The sequence below is a fragment of the Melanaphis sacchari genome, unplaced genomic scaffold (assembly GCF_002803265.2).
Source record: "Melanaphis sacchari strain LSU unplaced genomic scaffold, SCAv2.0 Contig20_pilon_pilon, whole genome shotgun sequence".
NCBI classification, from domain to species: Eukaryota; Metazoa; Arthropoda; class Insecta; order Hemiptera; family Aphididae; genus Melanaphis; species Melanaphis sacchari.
Window position 1 is genome coordinate 6,805,216 of NW_020271042.1, and position 19,877 is coordinate 6,825,092.

At 28.2% G+C, this 19,877-nt stretch overlaps 2 protein-coding genes across 2 annotated transcripts in view; one reads left to right on the forward strand and one right to left on the reverse strand.

Annotated features, from left to right (window-relative positions):
• Positions 1-7,160: 7,160 nt before the first annotated feature.
• On the forward strand, positions 7,161-11,869 carry LOC112593640. The gene is made up of 7 exons (XM_025338141.1): positions 7,161-7,522; positions 7,599-7,725; positions 7,800-7,949; positions 9,724-9,948; positions 10,063-10,330; positions 11,263-11,410; positions 11,485-11,869. Exons 1-7 carry the CDS (start codon positions 7,464-7,466, stop codon positions 11,522-11,524), a joined length of 1,017 nt encoding a protein of 338 aa, XP_025193926.1. The 5' UTR covers positions 7,161-7,463; the 3' UTR covers positions 11,525-11,869.
• A 79-nt stretch (positions 11,870-11,948) lies between these two features.
• Positions 11,949-19,877, reverse strand: part of LOC112593687 (E3 ubiquitin-protein ligase DCST1) — a 33,492-nt gene continuing 25,563 nt past the window's right edge. Inside the window, exons 10-12 of the mRNA XM_025338193.1 lie at positions 18,865-19,108; positions 12,599-12,855; positions 11,949-12,296 (exon numbers count right to left, since the gene is read on the reverse strand). Coding sequence (XP_025193978.1) covers positions 12,000-12,296; positions 12,599-12,855; positions 18,865-19,108 — 798 coding nt within the window. The 3' untranslated portion in view covers positions 11,949-11,999. The remainder of the gene's footprint in view (positions 12,297-12,598; positions 12,856-18,864; positions 19,109-19,877) is intronic.

Below are 19,877 nucleotides of genomic sequence, written 5' to 3' on the forward strand. Positions count from 1 at the left end.
GTAACCATATGGGGGCTGTGTAGAAGAGCTGACTCTCGACCACCGAGCAGATCAGCCTCCTTTTCATCTGGCACGGCCCGCTGATGTAAGGCATGAGTCTGGCGAGGGCCATAGTCGACGCTGACGCTTTCTTGGCTACCGTTAACATTGTTACATACATAACAAATATTATGATAATAGTATAATAGTCATTAACCATTTTTATTGAATGCGTGTTATCGGGATTTTTGGACAAAGCTGTAATGAGCCTTGAATTCAGAACTGCTTTAATTTTCACAACTAGAACAATATACAGATCTTCAAAGGTGATTAATGATTATGATATCTCCGATACATCGCCATAGATGGTCTATAGTTGATTTAATTCCCGACTCCCATAGGCAACTAACACGTGGGGCGTGAGAGGGGGAATGAATTGTCAGTCTATCTTGTCTTAGTGTGAATATTCCATGATACAGTGCGGTCCGGCTGGACCGACTGTTCCGGAAAATGAAAAGGCTTGAAGTATAGTATTACGTGTGATCTTTATTTCTTCGATGTAAAATTTATTATGTTTCACAAAAATATTGGGGAAAAGAGCATCGACCTAAACTATTTTTTGACTAAAGGCTATTTAAACGGGCCGATACTGAGTGAGAGGCTCGAATACAACCATCGTAATGAATCGGTCCAACAATGCTGGAATAATAAATTATTATTAATAGTTGTCAGATTACTACTACAGTCTGTTTCACGAGAGGACGGTACTGTTTCGCGCATGTAGAATGAGCTCCTTCCGTCTCATCCGACTGAAAAATCCCCTCTACGCAGTTCATTATTACCGATAATTAACGACAATTACCGACCTATTTGTTGGGCGCTGGCAAACGTCGTGCGCGAAGAATACGGAAAGTAGACATATTATAAATTATAAATTTTTAATAGATCTATTATAATATATCTATGGCGTAGACGCCATAACAATTACAATATTGAAATGTCGGCGGATATAACGTACTACATAAAATTTTGTCGTATTTTATTTTTTTTTTGCAAAATAATAAAATAATGGTCGATTTATAAAAAACATGAACGAATAGTTTTTATTTATAACTTAGCTTAACTGTGGACTTAGATATTATTTGATAATAACAAGAAAATTAAAATAGGACCATATCCAGGTGAAACCGGGGAAAACTCGCTAATACTATGAAATAAAGATAATTCAGTGGTTCATCAAAGGTAATGATATTTCAGTCGCTACGTATAACAAGAGCATGTTGCCGATAGAAAACGACGACCGACGACCGCGATCCGAGCAGCGTGTTAATTTTGTGGTTTTAAATGGGAGATGCACGGCGGCGACCAATTTTGATCAAAGCACGGTACCGTTTTCTCGTGAAATAGACTGTAGTTATGGATGGAGTCGATCACCGGCAGCGCGTGACTATGAAGAGGCTACTGTTCGGTGAATCGGCTCGGGGCGGCGGTACTTGCACAAGTAGTAACTGTGTGGGGGATTAATAGGACGTGGCACGTCGATTTTCTGACCCTGGATGCTCGGTGTTGTGGTCGTCTGCGCCCTTGATAGTTGGATGTTTAAGATGTGCTACGGCGATACTTTTTGCCGGGGCCTGGTTTTCTCGGGTCATTCGTTTTCCGTTGACTGACCCGTCTCAATTCGGTTCGTGACCGTGTACTTAGTGTCGATATTGCTTCCGCGACGTCGTGCACACAATCAGAAATCCACTTGGTAATATCTATGGTCATTTTCCTGTATTGTTTATAGGTTGAATATTGAAGAAAAACTGGACGATGAATGGCAAATGTACTCGATATAATATTATATACTATGAAAGTATGATCCATACCGACTAGTAAACTATGAGTGTACCGCTGTACGTGCCCATGCTTACTGTCGGTACGGATCTTGTCACTGTGGGGTTACTTTTGGACTTACGGCTATGGGGAGGGTGTTTCTATCTTCGCTCTGATCCCCCCCCCATCCATGGCCGTATTTCATTATAGTCGGGGACACGAAAAATGACGTGTGACAGTTGCGATCCTAATGATAAAATCGTCTAATGGGTTCTTAAAATTCTAAAATCAATTGGCTCGCCATTTAAAAATACTCATTCTACAATACGCGCAAAAAGAACTTTCCTCCTTAGTGTACCATAAATTATTTTTCGCAAACTATATCTTATAAAGGACATTGATCTTGAAAGTCAAGATCTACGGTGAGCCAAATATTAATTTTTAGACTATCTAATAGACATAAGAGTTCGAAAAAGTTGAACATGTTTTCCTTATTAACTTCAAAAAAAGCAAAATAGAAAGTCCTAGTGACGGGTAACTTCTCAAAGAATGATGAATTGACAATTGTTATGAACAGAATTTCGACGATCTGTAGTCTGGTATTGAGCATGATTTGACTGGATTAAAAACTATACCGGTTAAAAACTTAACCGGATCATAAAATTAATCGATTACACGTATTTGATAAATTTAAATATATAGTATAACGGATTTAAAGTTTCTTAAACTACATAGTATTTGTAACACAATGACGTCCCCATAGCTTTCTCAACTTAGCGTTAGTAACATGCGACTGTGTGACTAACCGCAACTATAACGCAATTAAAATCGATAATAGATCGCGCTGTTGGGCAAGTCACTATCAAATAACAGATTAAACATATTTTAACAATTAACTATTACAACTTTTATTAATTAAATTAATAAAAATAACGTAAACCGACCCCCCCCCCCCCCCCCCCCCCAAAAAAAAAAAAAATAAGTTGTTAAATAATAAATATACAAACAAATAAATGTTATTAAATATAGCAGAGCATAATATATCAAAACCAAGAGACTGCAACATAATAAAGATGATAGCACATACAATTAACAACAACCTTATTAAAGTTACTATTATTTAACATGTTATAAAGAATGAGTTTAGTTATTGATGGAAATTCATTAATTAACAAGAATAAATCATTAAATTCATGATCATGTATTAATGAATGATTAATAATTATATGCAGATACGAAGTGTCAGAATTTTTCTATCGTTTGTAAGGTGTTAGATAAAAACATTAAACAATCTAGGCTTAACAATAGTTAAAAGATAAAACGTAAAAATTAGAGTTACAATGAACAATAGTTACTATGCAATAAAAAACAAAAAGCAGCGTGAAACACGGCATGCAAAAAAAATTCTTAAAGTTTAAAACGTGGTTCATGCGTAACGGAATCTGAGCACCAAGAATCGTCTCTAAAGTTTCAGTCACCGGGATAGACGAAAAAAGGTTTTTACATTTTACTGTTACACGATTATACAAAAAAAAAGACCACTGTATTTATCAAGCTCTATTACAGCTGCTGTCGGCCAAAAAACACGAGGTGATTTAAAAAATAACGGCGCTAAAATTCAAAAATAATCATAATGACATGGAAGCCATCCGCAGCAATATAACTTATTACAAGTCGTACACTTGTCTATTCTTTTCTTTTCACCCAATTGAAAATTAGGAGATGCAACAATTATTAAGGACAATCTCTGTTTACCAAGCTCATATCCATATTGCTGAACTGACGGCATTTACGTTTACGTTCAAAGTTTGCCTGTGATATACGTAGGCGTATAACGATGATCAGTATTTACGACCCAGAGAAACGATGAGTTTAATCTCTACTATAAGGCTGGATTTGTGTAGGAAACACTGATACGGTTGTACATTGGCATAGGCTTAGTCGTAATTCACTTTGCTTGTAATGCCGTCATATCCCCCTAGCATTGCCGCATCGTAAAAATATTGACCATCCAAGTCTAGTAATGGCCGAGGCGCCGCCTGAATAACTTACTAATCAAATATTATAATCTTAATCTTGCCAGTAAGAAATGCCACGTAAAATCCAAGTCCAGGATCATTGTTGTCCGACCAATGCCATTAAACCAATATTGTAATTACTACTGCCGCAGGACGTCGTCGCACCGTTTGTGACGTTGATAAAAGACCAATTAATTATCATTAAGTATCGAATTCTATCCAATTATACCAATTATAACTTACTGTTATAGACAAAATCTCCTTCTTTTATTGTAACCCTAGATTTTTCTTATTTTAATAATACATTTTTACGTTTCATAAGTAATTTTAAAAATTAGGCAGGTGGGTACCGCTTTGCGGAACATACGGTATTGAGTGAGTCAATATTATGGGTGTGTAAAATTTGAACTCAATGATATATCATTGTACATGAAACACGATTTCTTGTGGAGACGGTCTGTCAGCCTATATCATTAAATATATTTCGTGATATGTTTTTTTTAATACAGCTATTAAAATCTTAAAATCATTTATTTTATTTTATTTATAGTATGGAATCTATGGATACAGTAGGTTGATAAATTGTTTTTGGAAAATATTGCAAACATTATATCATTGGAATTTAATTATTGTGATTATATACATTTACACCATACAATAATATCAACTTTTATAATTATTCAAAACGTAATAACATCTTTCTATAAATAATGTAAAACAGTAAAAATAGATTGATAGTATAAATGAATATAATAAAATAATAAAAGAAATAAAAAAAAATGTCATTGCGTGTAGAAAAATTCATAATAAAATAATATAAGTAGGTACGTAAAAGTTTTAAGCTCGTTAATTTTCTTAAGATTTAAGCAATTTTGGTTTGGTTTTAACACCCCAAATAGACTTAAGAAAATTTAATTACCTTTTAATATTTTGAAATAAAATAATTCATTTTTTTTTTTTATAAAAAAAATAAATATATTAAATTCTTACTTTAGAATTTTTTATTATTATAATCAACAATGTTAAATACTGTTTTTATAATATTGTACACATAAAATAGAATAAAACTATTCCTAATTGTAAATGAAAAATTTAAAAAGATAATATTACATAAATAACAATAAAATGAATTATACATTTTAATTAAAATAGATTTCCTATGTTAGTTCATTGCTGAAAATCATAATATATAAATAATTTTATCTTTTTTTTAACTTGTGTACAGTGGCGTATTTGGCCAATGCTTCCACTGAGGTCCTCAGTAGGTGTGTCCAAGTTGAGTGGCTACAGAACCTTTATTATTATTTATAACATTAAAAAAAAACATTGAGTATTATTTATTTTTCATTATTTAAATTATATTGAAGTAGAATATAATTTGATTTTAAACACAAAAAAATTTATAACATAACTGTTTAATAATTTAATGTCTGTATTTAAGGGAACACGCCTTTAATAGGCCATAGGGTTTTCAAGTTACATGCTTCACTACTGCCTGTATGGACGGGAGTATAAGAACGTACTTATTTGAATGGTATGTGATATTATGTGGTATATACCTATAATTTGTCGAATAAACCAGATTTCAATCATTACAACGTTCAATGATTACAAATTGATTTTATTATGGAACTAAAGTTATGAATCATAAGTGGTTTAAATATATTATAAATTTTTCTATTTGGCATGGGCCCTGTGTATTAAAGTATTCCAGGGCCGCCGGCAATTGCTAGCTATCCGAGTGGGCCAGACCGACACTCTGGCTCTAAGTAAATTATTCTAGATTATATTTTCGGACATCAAGGCAGGGTGATAACGGCATTTTTGTTACTTTATTAACTAGATCATAAATCTACGATGGGCATTTAAATATCAATCTGTTTCATGTTTGTGGCATGATGGTTGTTAGATTAATTTATGGTCTATACTCTATGTACAGATCGTCATAATTCACAAGATTTCAGTTTAAATGAACATCCTATCTTACGTGTGAAAGTGAAACGTGTAGACACTGAACAGTGAACAGTACTATTCTATACTGTCTACTACAATAATATAAGTCCATAATTTGTTTATTAAAACCGTTACGCGATGAGGGAAACAATCATTTGGACTTATTCTCACTTCGGAAACCAAATTTTCACTTATTTCACGTTAAATTTGAACAACATAGTTTTTTCTAAAAAAAAAAAAAAATACGAATAACCGTAGGTTCAGCTGTCTTTCGTATATCGCAATGTGATCAAAAGTTTACTATCGAAATTAATTGATATATATACTATATAGTTACTATATGGTGATAAGTCTAGAACCTAGAAATCTAAACTTGAGAGTTGTGTTATAAATTATCAATTAGCTGTTTAGTATCTATTGCAAATTGTAGCAATTACGAATTATTTTTATTCTATGAAAATTATAATAACAGAGGAAACAGTATTCTAGTCTATAAAATAGGTACCTGCTTATAAGTTAAGTACTTATAACTTTAGGTATAACTGGTATAAGCATTTAGTAATGTTTTGTCTTTATACAATAGTTTTGTATACTTAAGCACTCAAAAATAATAAGTTATGTTCTTTTAATATATCTATGCGATCTAATTTAGTTAAAAATAGTAATTAATTTAATAATAACTCAATAAGTATAGTAATTAAATACTTAAAATATGTAAAATTACATTGCATAATTATTTTCAAAATTATGTTCAAATGTTTATTGTTTCGCGTATACGTACATAATGTAAATAAGTAGATATTTGTTTAAGAACTTATTTCTTTCACGTAAGTTATAAATTTATAATATAAATTATGTTTAATTCAATGCCTTTGTTTCCAAAAAAAAAAGTTTCAATTACGTTTATTGTCCAAGAATAATATTTGTTTCAATTATCACATTTTTCACAAAACATTTGTTCCAAATTTTTTTCGGAATAAATACTTTGTCGAAACAATTTTTTTTTTATGAACTACGGGTATTATTTTGTTTTGATTATACGATTACATAATGATTTAGAAATTAATTTAATAAATGAGAAGAACAATTATAGTGTAGCAAATAGACGGCATAAGACAAATGCATTTTAAAAAGTGAAAAAAAATTAATTAACATAATAACAGTTTTAAAATTACCAACGGACGTATTTAGTGTAATTAAATATTAAATTATTGCGCACAGGGCACCCTCTGGGAAATTAATATGAGTTTAAATGCCGTATGTGAGACAAAGATAGTATGTCATTAGTGTTATCTCTGCTTAAAATTCTCTCTCAGGCAACACTGCTTGTGAAGCATTCCAGTTATCATTATTCTATTATATTGTGTATTATCTTTATTTAACAGTCAACATTCAACATATTAAATTTATTATATAATATTTTTAATAATTATAATATTAATTTATCGTAGGTAATATACCTACCATGTTATTCTTTGATTCTTATCAATCATTTCAAGGAATGAATTAAATAAATACTAAATGATGATGACGAGTAATCAAATTAGACAATAGACAAGAAGAGACAAAAGTGAAGAGTTAAAAGCAAACATTTGAGTTCATATTATGTAATTGATTAATTGTTGTTTATTTAATCAGTTTAATTTGCAATTCTTTCATGAACGATCAGTTGTAACAGCTTCTAATCCCAAGGAAATGGATTTCGAAAGGGTGTTTTTGAAGGCTTATAACATTTTGAAGTGGGATGAGTTCACGTGAGTTTTATACCATTATGTATTCTGTGCTACCAAAATAAGTTATTATGTGACTAAGTCTTTTTGTTTTGTATAGTGTTTTGAATAATGACCGTGCATCAATCAATGAGAAAATCACTAACAAAGTGATCACCAAACATGAGCTGTTATCGCAGTTTAAAGTAGAGTTGAGTTTGCTTAATGCGTGTAAACACAAAATTAAAGTAATTTTTATTTTTACAATCACGACAATGTTTTGAATTGATTGTTAACATTTTAATTTTACATTTTTTTATAGGATGAGTTGGAACAGAATTTAGATGTTATTGACACTCAAGTACTCGTCCTCTTAAGCAAGCGTGTTATTGATTTGTTTGATCATATGCATGTATTGTTTTCTATTGATGAGGAGCTGTTATCTTATTACATCAACTTTTGTCAAGATAATGTAGGTGAAAATATCAAGTATTTAAAATTTTTTTTTATCATTTATTAAGTTATTTTATTACTGTTATGTGTTTTTAATAAAAACTTTTTATAGTTAGTATATTAGACTCTAATAACTGTTAGGTGTAGTCAGTGGTGCAACTAGCTTAATTGTTTTGGGGGGACTGAAGTCCTACGTTTTTTGTGACTGACACAGAACAAAATGATAGTACAGTGAAAACTGTCTAAAGCGAACCCTAAATAAAATGGAAAACTATCCAATACGGAATTTTTATATGGTCTCGGCACGTTCCTATAGTTTTTTATAGACGTTTAACTTCAATAAAACAGAACCTTCATAACGCGGAAACGGAACAATTTTGTAAGTCCCATGGAAGTAAAAACCTTGCATAAACCGGAAAAATGACACTACGTATTAAATCTAAACCAAAAATAAGGTATAAAATATAGATATGGTGATGTACAATGTACATCGTTAAATAGTGATAGATAAAGAAGATAAAATTGTTCTATAGGTACATATTCGTAAAATATAATTTGTACATTGTAGTATTGTACATACAATGCATATTATAGCATCTTAAACGATACAAAATTTCTTCTTTGTAACTGTGAAACAGTCTTACACCAACAGTCGTACGTACACTTTTAATTTTATTTTACCTTCCGTTCATCGCATTAAATATTAAAATGCCAAAATATTAGTGTCTTTCATTAAATGAAAAATATCAATTGATCAAATTTAATGAATTTTAATGAATTATATTATGTATTTAAAACGATAAATTGAGAAATATTCTTTGATATTTCTTATTCATTTGAATTGAATAATCCGGAATTTTTCCGTTTTATTGAATAAAGTGGAAAACTGCTTAAAGCAGAATTTTTTATTGGTCCCATGCAATTCCGCTTTAGACAGTTTTCACTGTAACTTTATAACACAGTGTTGCTACTAACCAGTAAAAAAAAAACCAATACGTATTTTTTCATAAAAAAAATCAGTATTTACTATTTTTCATGAACAAACATATTTTAAAAGTGCTAAACATTTGGGGGGGGGGGGGGTGGCTAACCCCCCCCCCTTATTTGCGCCACTGGGTGTAGTGAATTTGAGTTAAGGTATTTAGTTATTTATTTATAAATAAATAATTGTATAAAGTTATAAATTATAATAATCATTTTTTAAAATTAGCTTATGTATAATTTAATATCATACATTTATACTGTTAACTTAAATAGTAATTTGAGTAAAATACTAGTGTGCTTATTGCTACTTATTACACTAATTAAAGAATAATACCGAAATACTATGAAATTGAAAAGTGATTTAAGTGTACCAGTGTTTAATAATCATCATTATGGTTTAAAACACTGTAAAAATAAATAAATTACTTTTTATTAATGATTTGAAGCTATTATAAGTATCTTTAATTTTTATATAATACTTATAATAGAAAGTCTTTTAAGTATTTTAATTTTCAAATATTATACTTGTCCTATTTTACATAAATATGTCTTATCAATAATTTTGGTCTTGATAAATTTTAAATATATTAATTAATATAATAGATATTGAATTATTATAATATTCATAGTAGATAGTGTTTTTAAATTTTATTTAAATATTTTCCAAAATTATTATTTTTAATAATATAAAAAAAAAGAATCCATTATTTATTTAACATTGAACAAATTTAGTTTTATATAGTGTATTTTTATTATTGAATATAGTTTGTATTATAATTATAACATATAATTTATTTTATTTTTTTTAGGTAAGCTACATACATGTAGATCAGTTAGATATTTTGTTAGATGCTGTATTGTGTACAGTAAATAATCAAAAAATTTGGATACAACTGTTGAAGCTTCATTTGGAAATAAATAATTATGATAAGCTGATGAATGTTTTTCAAGAAGGTGTTCGTTCATTAAAAACAAATTCACTACCTTTATGGAGGATAATAATTAGATATATGCGAAATAGACGTCCTGATATGGTATGATACATTTATAAGTTATAACTTATAATGGATAGAAGTTATTCTCCTGATATTTAAATATTTTATAATTAATTTTTTTAAATGTATTCATATCATTCAATATTTTTATAGATTCAAACATTACTTGAAGAAGGCTCAAATATATCATATGAAAATATTTCTTTGGAAATTAGACCTAAATATTTGAAATGGTGTATAGAGTATAAAGACTTAGATGCTGCTCGTAAATTATTCAATGAATTAAAAGAGTTAAAGCCACCATGTTGTAAATTGTATTTAGTAATGATATCTGTTGAATTGGAGATATTAGATTGTGATTTAGGTACAGTAAGAAAATTGTATGATGAAGCTTGCATTCTATTTGGCAGAAATAACATTGGTAAGAAGTAATCAATACATATTTAGATTAAAATTCATCAAATACTTTTGGGTTTTTCAAATAATAATAAAATTATACAAAAACTATAAGTGATCTAATCAAAAATCACCATTCATAACTTGGGTTAGAATATGACCTTAAAAATTTTTCAAAATGCATATGAATATAATCAAAAAATTACCTAAAAAAGTTACTTAAAAAAAAATCAAGTTTGACTGGTCTAAATATTGTTTTATTTATTATGCATTCAATATATTCTATACATTTTTAATAAATTATTAATAGAAACTACATGTGTCGTGTTAGTGCATTTGTATGAGTTGTGATTAGTCATTAACAGGTACAATAGGTAATAAATGTTATATAAAAAAAAAATAAATTTATAGTTAAAAATGTAAAACTACAAAATAAAATATAAAATAGTTTCTTTTATGTCGTACATAACTGATTTATAATTTGGTATGCTATATGCATAATTCAAATAAAAAAATATGTAAATTTTATAAATATCTTAACTTACTCATATCAATTCATAACTAATGTTTCAAATCATAATCATAATTTCTACGACACTCCATTCTGATGACTACATTTTAATAGTCATTTAAATAGGTAAACTACACTTTTTCTGATTAAGAAGTCATCTTCATAACAATCCCCTAAGTTTAAAATCTACTATCTATCTCTATTCCGTAAATTCTAGAACTATTATAATATGGCAATGGCCTTATAACTTTATTCTTTAATTAATTAAATACATATAACTATTAATCTTGTGCCTAACTATGGTTTTTCTCCAATGCTTATAATCCTTATTATATAATATTACGTATGCTTATTGATTATTGTATTATTCATATTATATAGATTGTATAACTTGATAAATAAAAATAAAGCATAAGTTTGTATACATTGTAATGTTATATTTTTAGGAGTGTGGCTTGATTATATTCGTTTTGAACAGACTGATGGCTCCTTGAAATTAGTGGAAAGTATTTATTCTAAAGGATTATGGAAACTGGAACAAAATTTAAGGAATACTTTCATAGAAGAATATAATAATATTAAACGTGAATTTAAGTTAGTATTATATATTACATATATTCTATTTTAATATAATAACATTTTAATTCTTACCTAATGTTTTATTTTAGGGAAAAATTAGGTAATGAAATTATAGTCATTGATGATTGAAATATATATATTATATATTATGAAAACAAAAATGGCGAATTTATTTAGAGATCTCCTCATTTTATTTGTTGTTGAATTAATACTGTAAGTGGGTCACTTAATAATATTGATACCTTTGTATGGAGTTTGGCTTTGTTGAGTTATACAAAGCAAGCAGTGTAATACAATGACATTTCTATTAATGGTTTACTTTTTATCACTTATAAATTGCAATTTTTTCTGGTTTCTACAGTGATTACAGTACAGAAGTCTCACTGTACCATTTAGATGTCGCAGTCTATAAAAAATTGTGAATTTATGTATAGAAAGTTAATGATATTTGATTTATTTGATGTTTATAATTTAACAATTGTAACTTATTTAAATACTTTATCTATGAACATTTAATTTAATTTTGTCATAATAATTGTCATTGTAATTTTGTAATATTTATAAAAATTAATGATATAATTATAATGAACGTTATGTTTTATTTCTATTCATAATAATCAGTGTCCACGTAACCCTCGTCAGTAATATCTGTGTTTAGATTGTATTCGTTATCTTTTTTGATGAATGTGTCTGAACAGGCATAACAGACGCCAACATCTCTCCAACACTGTTCACAGTGTATGTAAACACATCCAACGGTATTGCAACCATACTGTTTGCCTGCATTCGTTTCTGGTTCACCACAAATTAGACATTTTCTTCGGCCACATGCAAACCATACCAGCCAGCCAAATAGTGTTGGGAACTTAAGTCTCAACATCAGAAAAATATCAAGGTCTTCCTAAAAAAAGAAAAGAAAAAGTAACGGAAAAAAGGACAATGTGTATCATGACATTCATATGACTACAATGAAAACAACACAATTTGATGGTTGTTTGATTCTCGACTTTTTTCTTTTCCACTAGGTACCCCTAAGCAAGTTACAGAAATTATTGAAAATATTCATGTGATTTGGTTAAATCTTATAATACTCTGGAAATTCATTGTAAATTGTATTTTCTTGAAGTTTGTTGAATTGTGTCTACAGTGGATATATTGTGTCATCTGGTCAGTGTATTTTTTTTTTTTTTACTGTAAACTAACCGATAATTTGTTTTCGCGTGCCAATTTTGCCACCTTTTGCTTCATGTATCTGAAGAATGCTGTTCGCTTTCTTAATGTTTCGTTGTACAGGTATAGCACTCTGCGCTTTTCTCTCTTCCGGAAAAATACCGCGCAGATCAGTCGTTTTAGCCGGCTGGAGTACCCGGCGAATACGGTCATAATGAACACTAGCATTAACGTGCCATATATCTTGTGTAGGTAATACGCATCCAATTTGTGTGGATTCGGTAGACATACTGTAAATAAGTAACTATTTAGTTAACGTAAATAATTTAACTTTAACAATCATTTAATGGTGAAAGTTACTATAAATTATAATATGTATGTTGATGATAAAAAGGGACGCCGGAACGATTTTTTAACTGTGGGGGCAAAAATATAATTATTATTATTCCTATAGCCTCATGGCTCTTAAGGTTATATTCTTTGAGAAGATTATTAAATTAAATATGATTTACGTTTATTTTTTAAATAATTAAGACAATGTAAAAATTAATACTAAAATATATTGTAAAACTACATTACAAAAAATATTTATCAATAATCTAGTTATTGCATGATGAAGTAACACTATGTGATTAAATGTACGTATATCTATAGTCTATAGATTACAGTATTGGTAAGGTTATACGGGTACACAACTAAAAATAAATTTAAAGATATTATTTAAAATGATGTAATGTCCATTGCCTTTTTTTACCTACTTACATAGGTTTTTTAATTAGGTTTGTGCTTTTGTTCATGGGGGCCCTGGCCCCATTAAACAATTACTGTGAGGACTATAGTTCTTACTGTCACTGTTGTTTTGGCGTCCCTGATGACATGTATATCCTTGGATAATATAAACGCCTACGATTAAAAGAGGTTTTTTTTCGACGTGGTGTGCAAACGCACTATGATTGCTATGTTGTAAAGAATACTAATAATATAATTTGTTACTTATATAAAATTATCTATTAAAATTAAACATTCATAGATAATTTGTGTATTATGAGCTGCCTATTTAAGGCGCCGCGCCGCAGTCGTTTTTTAGTGATTGAATTGTATAATTTTCTTAGTGTACCTATAATGTGAAAAAAATTATTTTGATTTTGCATCGTTTTGTTTTGATAACATGCACTTTTAGATTTATCTATTAAATCGTGGTGATAACCAGTGTCCAGTGGTATGCCCAGGAATTTTCTACGAGGAGAATATACGTATAATTGCTTAAGTAATAGTACATTTAAATGAATTATGATTCAGACAAAAATAGTCTATGCATATTGTGTACATGCGTGTATATAGAGTATTATTCTATAATTAGAATTAATTAGTTTTTAAATTAATATTCTAGCCAATTTTAGCGAATAAACCATGCATATTGAAATCTTAGTTTTCTTTTACCTGATAATTGATATTTGAAAGTCAGATCTAGACACCAAATTTTGTTTAACAAATCAAACTGTTCTTTGGAACTTAACTAAAATATATAATAATAATAACAGTAGCATATTTTTGTAAACAAGCAATACACTGTTTTTCAATAGCATTTAGAATGATAGGTTTGCCAATCTTTGCTTATAGGAGGTGAGAAATTAAATTATTTTATAAATTTAATGTTTTATTTTTATTAAATTTTGAGTAGCCTTAGTCCTTAAAATACATTAATTCAATAGCTTCAAATGGTTATTACATTTTCAAGTTATTGAATTATTATAAAAATTTCTGTGCATTACTTTATAATAGTTTTATTATTTATAATAAGCTTATACATAAAAGCTAAAATATTATTTAATCTTAAAATAAGCTTTAATTATTAGTTAAAACTAATAAAGGTCAGTTACTCAACTTAAAATCTAAAATTAGCCATTAGAATATAAATAATTATAATTATTATTCGTACAGTTTTAACTAAGATATATGTAACTCATTTAGACTATATATTTTTTATCCAAATTTAAGATTTTAAAGTTTACATTTTTTTAAATGGAAATAACTTATAAACCGGAATTATTAGAAAAATCTATATATTTTAAAACATTTTAAAAATTGCGGAGTAAATGTTAAAGTTAATGTATAAAAATACTTTGCAAAAATTAAATAACTAAATATTTCATAAAATAATGGAAATTAATTTTTATTTTTAGTGGCATAATATTAGGTAAAAAAACTCTAATAATGATATTTTGAAATTCAATAGGTACATACGAGTATAATTTATAAATTAACGTTAACATATACATATGAGGCATAAGCAAATAATTCTATCAGTGTTCTGTAATTGTATAAATAAAAAATAAAAATAAAAATAATTGTAAGTGTTACGATCACTGAATTTGGTTTAGTTTAAAATGTTGTGTTATCTCACAGAGAAAAAATAATAGAGGATTAGCTATTAATAGTCATAGAAAATCATCTACTGTTGTATTATGATCACACTTATATAGATAAGAATAGGTAATATACTAGTTATTGAAGCAGCTAATAACTTATATCTGATAAGTAATTACCATGATCTATCTTACCACGAACATATTTATTATTTAGAGGATTATTGCGTGTGAACATGATCATTGATCTGTAGTCTGTTTAGTGAATGTTTATAAGGCCAATGGGCAATAGTTTTTTGCTGATAATTAAAAGTTATGTCTTTAAAATAGTTCTAATATTGAACAAGTTGTTTTCTAAAAGTCAGCAAAAAAAAAAAAAAAAAAGTTAATGGGGGGGATATAACCCCTAACCTCCCCCCCTAGACAGGCCACTGGTGATAACTATCATATTATATTAATATGTGTGTACTATTTTTTTATTATCAAGCTTAGTTATTTTTACTTAAAATCATGTACTACGGTAGTCTGTAGGTATATAGGAAACGTGAGATGTCGTATTCCCATTATATATTATGTATTACTCGTACATCACTACTATACGTCAATATTCATAACGCTTTTATCAGCTATATTTTAATGTTTAAAAACTCGCGCGGTGTTTCGTTTGGCCATTGCCACCTCACTTTATTCACGATAGGAAGTGCTCTCGACAACTGACATGTGGGCAGATGCTTGACTTCATAACATGGTTGGCCGACAAATTGTTGATTTAGTGGGTTTGATGAACGGGTGTCGTCTGACCACTTCATGACAAAAAACGGTCACCACCGAGGTGGTCCCTTATCAACGTGAATTGAGTATTATTGGTCCCAAGGTCTGGCACTAAAATGGATATGATGTCGTTATCGCCTAAGTTTCGGCGGCACGTGTTCCTACATCGCAATTGAAACAAATTATGTGTGTTGCGCATTTACGATTTCGTCGGATATACAACGCAATATTATAAATAATAATAAATAATAATACAGGTAATATGTTTAATATGGTATATTACACACATGATATACGACGTAATAGATAGGTTTAACATGTATGCGACTGCCATTTTAACGATTGTGTTTACTTTAAATTACGCAGTTTTATATAGCCTTACTTGTGTAAAAATATAATGAACACACATGACGTATACCTAATATGTTCCTACTAAGACATAAATCTAATTACGTACTTAACAACATTTGTCATCAAATTATGTCTGATAATTAATCTAACCTCTTTACACACTATATAAAGAAGGTAGGTGCTATAGGTAGGTATCTACGTACCACGGGCTGGTCTTCTCAAAATGTGAGATACTAAAACTCCGTAATAATAACGACGATTATTAAAAGTTAATAATGACGACGAATAAAATTAGACACTAATTTATAGCTACTAAAACTGAAATCTGTAGATTTAGACGACGCTATAAACATGCTTATTTTTTGGCTGCCTATACTATATACGTGTAGTAATTATTATAATCTCAGTATTGTTTTATCCACCATTTATTCGGTGATATATCGGCAATCAACCCGTGGTGTGCGATTAATAATGATATGCATTTAAATAGTTATTTACTAAGAATAATTTTAAGATACTATTATGCTATTTGTATTTAAATTTTAAAATATACATTTAGCTATATTGCATACGTATAACCTACATGACGTATAAACATATGTAATACATAATAATTATATCATGTTATTATATTCTGGGTAAAATATTATAGCATAACAAAATAAATAAAATTTTGTTTTAGCTGGAAGGTACGAAACAATGAATAACTAATATTATAATTATTAACAATAACAAAATATTTAAGTTAAATTAAATTATTGTTATTTTTTTTTTTTGTACCAGTTGCTTCTATTAAAAAATTACTAAACATTAATTGTTTTGTTATGAAATAATAATCGTACCTAGATGTGTATTATTTTTAAATTAATATTTTTACGTTTTTATCGATTAATTATTACTATAGTAAATTTAAGTAACAATCGGCAATATCGTTATTGTTTTACTCCATATTCGTATATTATACTATATTAAAATTTAAAATTTACAAAATTTATAAAAAGTTTGAGATTTGTCCAGAATAATTTTGTGTTATCAGCAAAACGAAGATCAAGGAACCGCAATTGATCGTATTAAAAGTCTCTGGAAATTAAGTTTAGACTACATTAACTTGTAACACGCATATAAAAGCTTCATGCTTAAAAGTAATAAAAAAAATCGCACTAGTCCCAGTGGAATAGCATGGAGAAATCTCATACTGGTTGATTGAATCGATAACAAAGTGAGTTTAATACTCAAAACACAATTGATTTAAATTTAAGCTTTCTCATAAAATGTAAATCTGTATTGGACGGTAGTTTGTGATATCAAAAGATTTATTTGATTTTTAAATTGGAAATGATTAACCATTTTTCAAAAGGAAAGCGGAACACCTCTTTGAGGATATTTTTTGTGAATTGAAAATATTGATCGGCCGAAGACATTACGATAACGGAATAAAAAGATATCTGAGATACCATATAGCCCGAACCATTAGTGTTTTCTAATAATTCTAAGACTAATAGTACTTAATTAAATGCTAATAAAAGAGAAGATGGCAAAGAAATAACATTTTTTCATTTGTAAGTATATTCAACTTAAATAAAAAAAAAAGTTTATTTATTATAAATTCTTTTTTATACATAAAAAGAAAACATTTGATGTGGGTTAGCTGCATTTATAAATCATTTAAATGACTACTGTAAAGCTGCTTAGACTTTATATAATATCGAGCTCGTACAGATGTGATAATTTGTAATACTAATTATTGGTATTGGCATTATTTTCAGCTTATGATTTGTGATGCATCTTTGTTTCAATTTAAAAAATGTTTAGCTTTTTCAGTACAAGAAAAAAATCAACAGAAAAATCGGTTTATAAAAAGTACGCATGGCACACGTGTATAAATCACACTAAAGTGATTTCTGGAATAATTTGACTGCTTGGAATAAACTTTAGGATTGTTAATCAATTTATAAGACTTAAATTTATAATAGCTGAATCAAAGTATCTTCTATTGAAGTCTTGTTGTTTACATTTTGAATATATTGAAGAAAAAGTAGACGGATAAGGACACAAAATGGAGATTGTCAAGTTGTACGAGAGTATCTAAACATTTTTTTTTAAATAATGCGATTATTATTAAAAAAAAAGATAAAACTTAATTAAGAAAAAAAAATCATATTAGAGACGATATTTTTTTGATCAAAAAGTATAAAAAGAATACGAGTCATCTAATGACTAAACTTGATGGTCCATTATACTTAAGGTCAGATCTATTAATAATTCGACACTACTGTCTACTTTTGGAAAATTTTAAAGTCATTGCAGATATCATAAAAATAATTGAAGTTGTTAGTTTGCCTGCAACATTCAATGGATTCAGCATGACATCCGCAACACAGAATTGTTCTTATATCATTTCTATTAAATCTTAACGCGCGTTAAATAAATAAAAATATCCGCTCAACATTTATTTTTTAAAATTTGTATAAATTAGACATTTTGTCGATACCATCGAGTAGGTAAAATATAGACGCAATAACATGATAATAATATCAAAAATAAATTTAAAAAATAATTTAATTTGAACTATCTAATAGTTGTTTCTTAAAAATATAAATTTAGTTCACATTCACGATCTATTTAATATAAACGAGTGATGTTCACGTGCCATTCGCAAAATATGAACATAATGAATGTTTGCTCATGAATGCATTATTCTCAAACACTGTACAATTATAGTAGGTACTAGGTAAGCACTTTTTAATATTTTTTAACAATAATATTTTACTAAACTCTTATAATCTGTAGAGTGTTGGGTATTATACTAACTTTCGTTGCTAAGGTTGACGGTGATGTTTTTCTTAAAATTAAACCTATCCACGACGGACCTGAGCAAATTAGCTATCATTCCGGTTCCCTTGACCTTGATGTACAGGTTGTGGTGGCCGGTCTGGAAGTAATCGATTTTGGCGTGTCTCTTGATTACATCCAACGCTTCGTAAAACACAATGTCCAATAAAACCAACGACGAGGCAGCTATAATTTCGAACACCAATTTCACCAATGATTTGAACTGAAAATAGTAATACATGATTTACACAGTATCATAATTAATTATAGTATTCAATATATTCGAACAAAGCTAGTCTTAGATGCATTTGTACTTAATTATTCAGGACAATTGAAATTATACAACTTTTAATTATTAAAAAAAGCGGACAAACACGTAATATGAATATGCAGTATTAGGTGTCGAGTCTATCACGGTAGTTGGTTTACTTCGTCATTAACTAAATCACTGCAATATATGAGTTGAAATTGAATTATAATTCAATGATAAATCATTGTATACAAAATAACAATCTTGAACGAAGACTGTTTGAAAGTATTTCTAAGTACTTACAAGTATATTTTATGATTTATATTTACTTTATATTTAATTTATATTATTATTGTTATGATTTATTTTATTATTAGTAATATGGTAATTTAAATTAATTTTTCCCGAAGACATTATATTTATTATGTCATTATTAATATTTAATTATTCACTCTATTACATTAGTTATTAAATTTTGAGTCAGTACTGATATACCAACGAACGGTGAATAGTAAGTTCGCGATAAAAATAAGAAATAAATTAAAATTAATAGAAATAATTTAATAATAGCATTGTGTACATATAAAATATATTAATAATATAATATATGTTTAAGTTTTAAGTCCTTATGAATAATAGTTTTGAATTATTAGAAAATAATCAAAATCGCTATTCTTTATTTAAATATCTAATTTAATCAAAAATCAAAATTTGAATTTTAAATGTATAAAAATATTGGTGC